Here is a 10,922-nt window from a genome sequence, read left to right as displayed (position 1 = left end):
ATGGGGGAACCTGGTGGCAGAGCTTTTGCAGGGCAAGCTCCTCTCCTCCAGATGTTTACAGCCAGTTAGGCAGACCTGGGGGCACACAGGAAAACTTGGTAGAATTTTCCCAAACCTTTTAAAAGCTTCCAGCAAATGCTTCCACTATAAGGCTCTTCAGGAAACAAAGGCATTATGGAGAGATTAGAAACTGGATGGGAGACCCAAATGAAGAGCAGAAATAAATATTTGATTTCCATCCTGCCCTGGCTCTCTGCAGGAAGCAATGTCTGCTTCTTACCCGTCTGAGGAGGAGAAGAGCAAGATGAGACCATTTCTTTTCCATAAACCAAGCCTTGCAAGAGCTGCAAGCCTGTGACAGGGCTTAAAAGGTAGAGGAGATGACAAATCAATAGCTTTGCTGGCTGCAAGAAGTAATTACAATGACTTACACATATTGCTTGCTTCTAAATTAACCAGGAGCACTCAGGAGTAGCCCCGTGTCTCTCTAAGGACAGCTGGTTGGAAAACAACGTGTTGTGCACAGAAGAGATGAGGAACAACACAGTCAGCCTTGAGGGAAAGAGGAGGGTAGGGAAGGAAATATTTAACAGTGGTGTGGAGAAGGTTTTGTGCTTGTGGCAGGTACTTCAGCTGGTTGGCTGTGTTATGTCCAGACATCCAGGATAGGGGGAAAAGGAGGAGGGCACCCAGGAGCTGGGCAGTGCCGGGCAGGGGCACCGCTGGGCTGTGGCAGTTCAGCAGGAGCTGGCACAAGAGGAGACGGTGTGGGAGACAGGTGGGTGTGTTGGATGCCGCCCACGTGCTGTCCTCTATCTCCCTGCCAAGGGGCTGTAAGCACGCTCCAAGGAAAGGAAAGGAACTGCTATTTCCTTTCCTAATCTGCAGGACTCGCTGCTGCAGGGCTTTCTGCTAACCAGGGGCTTATCCAGACTCAAATACCACCCATCCCACACTCCCAAAGGGGTTTGTCTGGCAGTGAAGAAGACCAAGTTGAACATGGCACCGGGAAACCTTCAGGCCTGATGGTGTTTGAAAAGAAAATGCTGGCATTTATGAACACCTCCAGCCCCTGCACCTCTTTCCAGAGGGCATCACTGGCCATGCAGGCTCTGCCTTCCCAGGGTCATGAGCAATCCTGGGACCCCCCAGTTCAGAGTGGGCTTTGGGGATCTCCTGTGCTCCCCAATACCTGCAACCTCAGCTGAGTTTGCATGTCATGGCTCCCTGCAGTGTCAGCCTCCTGGTGCCCTCAAATGAGGTCAAGCCAGCCAATACTTGTTCCCAGGAAGTGACTTCCAAAGTCCCCACTGCCTGCTCAGCAATGGGGTGCGGCTTAATTGCCTCCTTTCACCTTCCTGTCCTGCTGGGAGCCTCCCTTGCTCACTCCCAGAGCCAGGAAGGCTCATTAAGACTTGTGCAGTGCTCGCACAGGGAATGCACACAATTCCGGAGCATCTGGCACAGGAACAGCCCCCACACGGCTGCTAGTGCTGCAGCAACAGGCCTTACTAACAGTAGCTGATGCTACTAGAGGTAGTAGGGACGGGATCACGTGGAGCACTGTGTTTTCCAGCATACTAGGGGATCAGGCTGTCCCAAAGCGAGCTGCCCTGTCCTCTGGCACAGGCTGAGCTGCTCCCGGCTGCCACCCATTCCTGCACACCAGTGTCCCCATCTCTGGCTTCCCTCAGCTCAGCATGCTGGAGGTTCTGATCCCAGCAAAATGTGGCTTCAGTATTCCCACGGAGCCTGCTGAGAGCTGCCCCCACCCCATCCTGGGGCAGCTGCAGGGTGCACCTTGGTGTGACCCAGGCCCTCTGTTCCTACCCAAGGCAGTGCGGAGCAGTGCCCAGTCCCTGAGCTGTGCTGACAGGCTGACAGCAAGCTCCAGCCCCCCTGCCTTACCACACAGAGGAGATGGGGCATGGCAGAGCCTGTGCCCACAGGGACAATGGGCAAGTCCCCAAACCTGGCCAGAAGCAGGCCAGAAAAGAAAGAAAAGAAGGATGTCCTCCACCTGATGAAGAGTCAGCCTCCTGCTGTCTGGTTAATGAAGATGACTAAAAGAAAGCATGAGGCAGTATATTTACTACATATATGTATATTTTGCAGCCAATGGTTACTTTTCTGTGCTCAGCTAAGGAATACAACACAGCCTTATGTCAGAAGGTGAATGGTGACTGAATTGTTTCAATGCATTTCACTGTGGCTGCTGAAAACAAAGGGATGAAAGGGTTTCCACCTCTGATTAGTGGCAAATAAGGCATGACCGGCCAGAGCAAAGCAAAAATTCCAGCTCCCTACAGACCCACAGGGGTGAACTGAACCCTTGCTCTGGACTTGCTTTCACCTACAGAAGGATACCTGGTCCACTAGTATTGGAAACTGAAGATCAGGCAATGTCTGTGCTGTCAGAGCCAGCAGCAAAAAGAGCAGTACACGTAACCTTTGTTGGCTCAACAAGGCTCTCACAGGCTTGCAGAGTTACACAGAGGCAGCCTGTGGAAACCCTGCACTTGGGGGTCCAGAAACCAACTGCTCACATTTTATTAAGCCAGCAGAAGGAGGCAGGCCAGCAGAATGCTCTCCTTCCCCAGGAGGTATCTCTGTCTTGCAGCCCCACTGTATCACCCACCACAATCATAAAAACATGGTTTTTCCTGTCTTTGGCCTGGTGAAGTTTTTGTTTGGCCATTTTCCTTTAGCTTCTCACCTAGGAGCCACTGATGAATAATCCTCACAAGCAGTCCCCACATTCCCTGAGGGAAACACTCCTGGAGGTCACACTGATCAGAACCAAAGCAGGTTTAATTGAACCCAGAATCACACAGACAAGCGTGCTCTGCCCTGCACACGCACACAAACACCCCAGCTCACACTCACTTGCTCCTTGGTAGTAAAAGTGGGTGAACTACACAGGGACTAAAGCATCAAAAAAACCACAGCGAGAATATGGTGCTTGAAAGAGCCGTGTCCCTGGAGAGATTAGAGTAGCTGCCGGGAGATAAAGTAATGATGATGGAAAGATCTTCTTCCTCACAGAGATTCTCTTCCTAATTATCTTGTCTGAAAAGAAAAAATGATGATCTCCCAGCTTTTATCTGTCTCTTGACAATTTTAGCTCTGTTGCAAGAGGCCCAAAAGAGGAAGGAGAAGGAATTAGCCCAGGAGGCAGGAATGGCAGGAGAACAAGCGACACAGGAGGCAGTGCTTAATTTTTGTCACCACCAGCAGTGACAGAAAAGGAAAATATAAATGATCACTGCAGCTTTGTCTTCCTAAGCCCAAAGGCAGCTTCCCAGCCCCCAGCACTGCTCTGTCAGGCAAAGGACAGCCAGGAGGTCGGATTCACTGCTGAACCTGTGGAAGAGATTAACAAGGTGTTGTTCTCCCTGTGATCACAGGGCAGAGCTTGGTGCTACAGTGAGGGAAGAGGACTCCTGAGCTGGCAGGGGCAGGAGAGTGCCCAGATTGTTCCTCCCCCACTCTTTTCCTTCTCAAACAGCTGGAAAGCAAATTCTTCTTTCAGCAGGCAGCGAGCAGCAAGAACGTTTCAAGCACACACCAGCCACAAGCACCACATGAAAAATCAGACCCATGAGCCACTCTGCAAAAAAGGATGGCCGCTGATGGAAAACCAGGCATCACACACAGCAGCTGGGGCTTTGCACAGGAGAAGTCTTTCCCTTAGTATTATCCTGGAGCTTGCTGCTTCTCCATCCTTGTTAATTTCAGACAAATGCAACCCTAGACCTCCCTGAAAACTGTTTAAGCCCTGGTTTAGAGGCAATCGGTGTTTGGCTAGCAGGGTGCAGAGACAACAGAGGTTTTGTAGCAAGCCCAGAGCCAAGAAAGACCTCAAAACAAACAGACATTACAAGCATAAAGCTACGGAGGGCGGGAGGGAGGTGATTTTCTCTGTGGGGATGGAGGCTGGTGCTATAGGAGCTGTTTGCAAACTCATGATTCATCCCCACAGCATCACTTTCTCCTTCTTTACACTCCCGTTGATATGCAAACATGAGCTGTTGCCTCTCCCACACAATGAGAACTGTGTCCAGTTCTGGAACCCCCAGTTCAGGAAGGACATTGAGGTGCTGGGGCATGTCCAGAGAAGGGCAAGGGAGCTAGTGAAGGGTCTGGAGCACAGATCCTGTGAGGAGCAGCTGAGGGAGCTGGGGTTGCTCAGCCTGGAGAGGGGGAGGCTCAGGCACCCCCAGGCTCAGGCACTGATCACTCCCCAGTTCCCTGAAGGAGGCTGGGGCCAAGTGGGGGTCAGCCTCTTCTCCCAAGCAACCAGACAGGACAAGAGGACACAGTCTTTAGCTGCACCAGGGAGGGTCAGGCTGACATTAGCAGGAATTTTTTCACAGAGTTATTAGACATGGGAATGGGCTGCCGAGGGAGGCGGTGGAGCCTCCTCCGTCCCTGGGGGTGTTTAAGGAAAGGCTGGAAGCGGCACTCGGTGCCAAGGTGTGGCTGACACGGCGGCGCTCGGTCACAGGTTGGACTCCATGATCTCAGAGGCCTTCCTAACCTGATTCTGTCATTACAAAAAAAACAACCAAAATTGCCCCGAATCGCTCCTAGTTCTTATATTTATCCTTGTTTTTAAAAGAAAAAATACCTAGAACTGGGCCCCTAAGGGGTTTTAAGCTAGAAAAATAAGAAACTGCCCGACGCCAGCTTGGGGGCCGGGGCCGCGCGCACAGCACAGGCGCTCCGCGGCCACCCCACTGCCGCCCGCGCCCCAAGGCCCCGCACGGCGGCCGGCAGGGAGACAGCCAATCAGACGCGCCGAGCGGCGCAGCCCGTCCAATGGGGGCCGAGCGGGGCGAGACTTCCCGCGCCGGTTGCTATGACAAGCGCGGCCCTTCCTTAGCAACGGCGCTGGGCCGCGGCGGCCGCGCAGGTGAGGCCGCGCCTGGAGCTCCGCCGTCCCGCTCGGTGCCGCCGCCCGAGCTCTACCTCCGCGGGGACGAGGGCGGCAGACCGGCGCGGCGGGGCCGCGTTCCGCTGCCTCACACCCTCGGGCTGTGGCCGCGGGCACGCCCCGGGCTGGGGGTGGGTATTGAAGTGGCTCCCGGGGGTGTGCCGGCCGGGCGGGGGTTCTGTCCTGCGGAGGTCGGGGTTTGGGTCCCACGGCCCCCGTGTGACGGTTGGTGGTCTGACTCGGTGCCTTAGCCAACTGCTCTGTGTACGTGGCATACATGATTGGTGTGTCGCCTGGCAGCGTGTTGATTGCGTTTTCCTTTTAATATGAGCTCACCCTTGCTCCCCTGGGTCGGAGAGGAAGATGCTTTGTTGTGGGGGAAAGAACCAGAGGGAGGGCGGCGGTGAAATGCTCTGAATCTCTCGGTCAGTGCTGTGTGCCTCTGTGTTGCCCGGGTAGAGGCAGGCTGGTAATGAGGCCCTGAGGCACGTCCAGAGTTTTGCCATATGGCCCTCCCCAGCTGACAAATGCTCCGGGATCTGAGGAGAAAGTGCACAAACGAGACCAAGATGTTCCCGTTAAACATTTCCGTCCAGACGAGTACGCAGATTCTGTGCCTAAAATACTCTTACCCTTCTCTTGTCATGTGCAGTTTGAAACTATTGCAGATAATAGTGTCCTGGGAAATCCTTTTGGAATTAATCAAGAGTGGTTGCAGCTGATATTTTGGTCTCTTGTCCTCTCCTGAAAGCTGTACCTCAGCTCGGCTCTTCCCTCAAGCTCCTCTGATGCTTCTGGGAAGTGCTGTGCTCCTCACTTATGGAAAAAGATACAGTTTAATAATTTGTTTGCATTAATGGTCTATGAGCTAAGACTCTCTGGGGGGTGTGAAGGTGCTGTTGAGGAAATGGCAAGTGAGTGAGATAGCATGATGTTCTCATAACAGTTTCATTTGCCTTTTGTTTTAATTGAAAGCCATCTGTCTCTTGCCTATGTTTGTTTTTGTTGAAGCACTCTCCTCTAGGCCAAGAAGCAACTCCTCCTGCTGAAGAGAGGAACACAGAGCCCTGTTCCTCTCAGCTGGCTGTGCCACAGCACTTTGCTGAACTCCAGGTAGCCCCTTTGCCCCTTCCTGGAGTCTCTGTGGAAGGACCATGGAAGAAACTGAGGAGGAAAAAAAGGATGAGGCTGATTATAAAAGGCTTCACAGTTTTCCTCTGATTAGGGTATGGAGGGTGATGGATTACACATTTACCAGTGTCAGATATGAAAATCTGCCTTCATTTTTACTGTCCTTCTGCTGCTGCGTAGCTGCTGTGAGAACATGTGTACTGCTGGTCCTGTGGAGAGATCTTTTTTGTCACTGCTGACTTCTCCCTGTCCTTGACCTCTCCTGGGGAAATCTAATAGCTCCTGTGCTCCCTATGACAGCCAGAGGAAGCCTGGGGCAAAGTGATCCATCAAACAGATTGAGAGCACACTGCCTTGGGAGCCCTCTCTTGTGTTTTGGATGCAGCTTGCTTTTTGTCCTGGAGAAGCTGGAGCAAAAGATCTTGCTAGCCAGCCAGATAGCAGCAGCAGAAGAAAAGGCTGTGTAATTTAGACTTCTTTTTACTAATATAGCAATAACTAAGGACTGTGGTGGAAACAGTGTTAGTGTGCTTCCCCTTTATCTTACAGCAGAAAAACTGGCAAATGTCTTGATTTCCTTCTTTAAGCTGTGCTTACACAGTGCTAGTTTTCATGTAGCTACAGAAGAATTCCTCATTGGCTGGAGGAATTGTTCACTTGTAGTGCAGTAAGCCTTTTCAGATTTACTACATCTAAGCCCCCAATAAAGCCAGTGCAGAAGGTAGAGCCACTTACTGTTGTTGTGTGTGCAGCTCTGGTTGTCGTGCTCAGCTGTGTGTGTGATTGCCCTTGGCAGCACTCGGACATGCCGGAGGAGATGCGCGTGGAGACCATGGAGCTGTGCGTCACGGCGTGTGAGAAGCATGCCACCAACAATGAGGTACCAGCCACCTCCCAGAACGGGCACCCTGCTGATGCTGCAGGAGCAGGGATATGGGTGTAGGGCAGAGCAGAGTCAGGTCCTGACATCCTATTACTCTCTGCACTGAGCTAGGGTAGGAGGAGGCAAAGAGCTTGGCTAGATCTCAGATTCAGTTCCCTTGGTCTGCAAGATCTATAATAGCACTTTGCAGAGATTAGTAGTGGTGCTGGCTCCCAGACCTTGCCTCCTTGCTTATCCTGCCTTCCTGAGACATGCTTCCACTCTGTTCATAAAATGCCCTGTGTACTGAGGGCTTGGTTCAGAACTGCTTGTAGTATCTTGTCTTGGGCATGAGTACATGAAAGTCTGTTAAGTATTCCCTCTTGGCTTTAGGACCAATGATTGAGGGAATACATACCTTGCTTCATTGGCAGGGCATCGCCTGTCACTGAAAAATTTTCACCTTTTTTAGGATCAAGCAAGGTGTGATCTGGGAGAAGCAAGCTTTTAAAAGTCAGCCTACTTTCAGTGTTTTGGTAATTAGTTGGAGAAAAATAATGAACTCCAGTAAAAATAGCTGCAGCTTAGTGACCTGAATCTGCTCTCGTGGTCACCGCAACCAGTATAAATCCAGCAGGATCTAAAGCAGAGCTCTTGCTTCAGATTGTGTGAACTACAGAAGTGATGCAGTTCTAGCTGCTGGGCTGGAGGCTGCTGAGACCAGTTCTACCCTTGGATTTACCTCTGGGGACCTCCCAATTCTTGCGGTGCAGCTGCTATACCTGTTGCCCATGCCTTGAGTAGTCTTAAAGGGAGGAGATTAGGGGGATGTTTGCATAAAACCTCTCTGGTTGCTTTGTCTCACCTTATGCTGTCTTCCTTAACATTCTCCAGAGTGCTGCCAAGATGATCAAAGAGACCATGGACAAGAAATTTGGGTCCTCCTGGCATGTGGTGATTGGGGAAGGTTTTGGCTTTGAGATCACTCACGAGGTGAAGAACCTGCTGTACATGTTCTTTGGTGGCAGCCTGGCGGTGTGCGTCTGGAAGTGCTCCTGACCCCTGGCTGAGTCCCAGACTTGCTTGAATACAAGAGATTTCTTCCTGCTTTTGACAAGTTTTGTATGATCTGGAGGTGGGGCTTTATTTTTAATACTTAAATGTCAAGATTTCTTTTTTTCATACTGACGTAACAGTTCTGTGGGATACATAAAGTTGGTGCGTGTGTGTATAATCTTGCTAAACTGTCCTGTCCTTGCTTGTGGGATTTCTCATCTGTCTGGCTCTTTCCTTGGTGTTTGAGCTGGAGCAGGAAGGAAGTGAGGAATAGATAATCTCCCAACACACTGCACAGCAGTGCTAGTAGGGGAAAGCAAAAGCAAAAAGGTGCCATCTAGCCCTATGGTTTTTTTTTTTAACTCCCCTTTATTCCACATAGTTTTCCTCTCTCCTCTGCTTTCTCCACTACCATGCAGTATGGCTCTGACCAGCACCTGTCTTTCCTCTCTCTGGATGCTGCTTATACATTCTTCCTTTCTTCAGAGATGTCTGCGCAGACCTGACAGCACCAAGGGTCTCCCTGCAGGCTGTCTGTGGAGGTGTGAGCCACAGGGAAGCAGTCCCGGCTTGCCCTTCCCTGCTGTTTTGGGAGGGTACAACAGCTGAGCTGCCTGGGTGTAGGAGGTTACTATGCAAACTGCCCCCTCTTTTCTCACCCACAGCACACTGAGACAGCATGAAAACACAGGCGGCTGACGATGCCTGGGGAGTGGGTGAGAGCTCTTTTTAAGGCTCAAATGCCTCCCTGTCAGTTCCTGGGGGCGTTGCAAGTGCTGTGTACTTTCAGCATCTTGTTTGGAGGCTGACAGAGAAAGGAGGCTCCATGTGAAGTATAAGTTGGTCATCAGAAACCTAATGTCTTTCTGGGCTTGCATTCTTTTAGCCTGTTTCATTTCTTAAAGCTGTTGGTGTTGGAGGATCGAATGAGCGTAACTATGTTACATGTATGGTGTATTTATAAAACCTGGGGAACTGTGTTTTTACAATAAAAGTTTAGTAAAATGTCTTTGTGTGTTTTTATGTAGGCAAAGTAGTTTAAGAAACATGGAAATAAGTCAGCCATGGTGTAGCACAGGCAGAGGCCAGTGACAGAGTTCCATCCTGCTGGTTTCCTGTGTGACTCTCATGCTCCCTGTTCAGTTCCTTTTACCAGTGCAAGCCATGATGGTGAGGAGGGTTGCAAGGCCCCTGGTGCTGCTGGCCACGTCCCTCTGTCCTGTTTGACAGGCAGCTGTCTAACCAGTAGCAGCAAGGGAATGTAGCTGTCTGCTGCCTCACCAGTGTGCCTCAACTCTGATCTTTGGAGTCTCATATTTGTAGCTTCCTTAACTTTCAGATTCCCTCTCAGAATGTTGCCAGCTGACACTTCTAGTCCATAGTTAAGTCTGAGGGATCTTTCTGCATTAATGCCTGTGGTGGATCAACCTGGTCTTAAAATTCCTTTTGTTCCTTTTTCTGAACCTCAAGTGTTATGCTGGAGATGTCCTTTCTCAGTTTCATTGTGTCGGGGAGCCAGGAGTTGGAGTAATATGAAGACAACTAAGAATTATTTCAAATTCGGACCATCTGTGCTTGGCTGGGCCAGGGTAGGTTGGTACCATTGAGCTGTCTCATCGTGCAGTTGCTCTGTGTCCCTCCAGCTGGCTGCCTTTATGTGAAGATAGTGCTATTGACAACACTCTATGGCTGGCAGGTGGAAAAGATTATTTCCTCTTCTGCAACTTTCTGTCTCTTCTAAACTCAGACCAAGAGGTGAAGTCTTTGGAATGCCCCACGCTGGAGTGGGATGATCCCTTCAGCCATACCATGATCACTTTAATTGTGTTTCTTTCACACTAATGAATAATTAACTGCTCTGTGCATATGCACAGGCAGGCTGGTCACAGGCATCTCTGCAGGGTCGTGGTGACCTGCAGATGACCACAGGGAGCTGCTGACATCAGCACAGTCTCTTGGACTTGCTGCCTGTTTATCTTCTTGGCCACCAATAGATCAAAGCTGATGTCTCCCTGACCTGCACTGGCAACAGGGGAATGGTGAGTGCTCCCCAGCCTTCTCAAAGCCCGAGTGTGCTAACAGATTGAGGTGAGCTAGATGTGAATGTGCAGCAAGTCAGCTCCCACACTGCCATTCTCACCAGGTAAGTGCAAGGTGGCTCACAGGCAAGTGGCAGGCTATTTTTATTCACAAGGGTAACAGCTTTCCTACTGGAAGTTACCTTGAGGCAAACCCTTGTTAGCTAGTTTGCATTCCTGTCATTGGCATTGTACCTGAAAGCACAAGCCTCTCAGCCTCCCAAAATGTGGCTGTGTGTCCGAGCCCCTGCCCTGAGGCAAGTGTTCATTCAGATCCATTGTCCTGCCTGTTGCACGTGTAACCATGCTTTGGTGGCTCCTGTGTGTTAGAAAAAAGACTTTCACCTTCCTTTTGCCATGGAGCTGGAACATCTTTGGACATACCTGTAGTTTCCAGAGGAGTAAGGTTTATGGATCAGAGATGGAACCTTCTCCTATGTTTTCTCACAAGAGACCCCTCTGTGGCTGATGAACCTGCTGGATCCAGTCCAAAGGAGGCCACGAAGATGATCAGAGGGCTGAACCTTTTTGATGAAGACAGGCTGAGAGGGTTGGAGTTCTTCAGCCTGGAGAAGAGAAGGCTCTGGAGAGACCTTATACCAGTACCTAAAGGATGTCAACAGGAAAGCTGGAGAGGGACTTTTTTGGCAGGGCCTGTTGTGATAGGACAAGGGTTTGAAGTTTTAAACTAAAAGAGGTTTGTTCTGGATTAGATATAGGGAAGGGAAAAAGTCTTTTAGAATGAGGGTGGTGAAACACTGGAACAAGTTGCCTAGAGAGGCGGTGGGTGCCCAGCCCCTGGAAGCATCCAGGGATTGGTTGGATGAGGCTCTGAGCAATACAATCTAGTTCAAGGTGC

At 50.6% G+C, this 10,922-nt stretch overlaps 1 protein-coding gene across 2 annotated transcripts; it reads left to right on the top strand.

The window, feature by feature from the left end:
• The first annotated feature begins 4,833 nt into the window (after positions 1 to 4,833).
• On the top strand, positions 4,834 to 8,994 carry DNAL4 (dynein axonemal light chain 4). Of its 2 annotated transcripts, none has more exons than XM_059846460.1 (4): positions 4,834 to 4,915; positions 5,948 to 6,162; positions 6,864 to 6,947; positions 7,824 to 8,994. In XM_059846460.1, the coding sequence occupies exons 2-4, from the start codon at positions 6,091 to 6,093 to the stop codon at positions 7,986 to 7,988; spliced, it is 321 nt and encodes a 106-aa protein (XP_059702443.1). In that variant the 5' UTR covers positions 4,834 to 4,915; positions 5,948 to 6,090; the 3' UTR covers positions 7,989 to 8,994. The 2 variants fall into 2 exon arrangements, with proteins under 2 accessions (XP_059702443.1, XP_059702442.1); XM_059846459.1 differs by lacking the exon at positions 4,834 to 4,915 and adding an exon at positions 4,922 to 5,067.
• The last annotated feature ends 1,928 nt before the right edge of the window (positions 8,995 to 10,922 follow it).

Source organism: Haemorhous mexicanus, chromosome 5, assembly GCF_027477595.1.
Source record: "Haemorhous mexicanus isolate bHaeMex1 chromosome 5, bHaeMex1.pri, whole genome shotgun sequence".
NCBI classification, from domain to species: domain Eukaryota; kingdom Metazoa; phylum Chordata; class Aves; order Passeriformes; family Fringillidae; genus Haemorhous; species Haemorhous mexicanus.
Note: the sequence above shows the minus strand (reverse complement) of the source record. Positions and strands in the feature narration are given on the sequence as shown.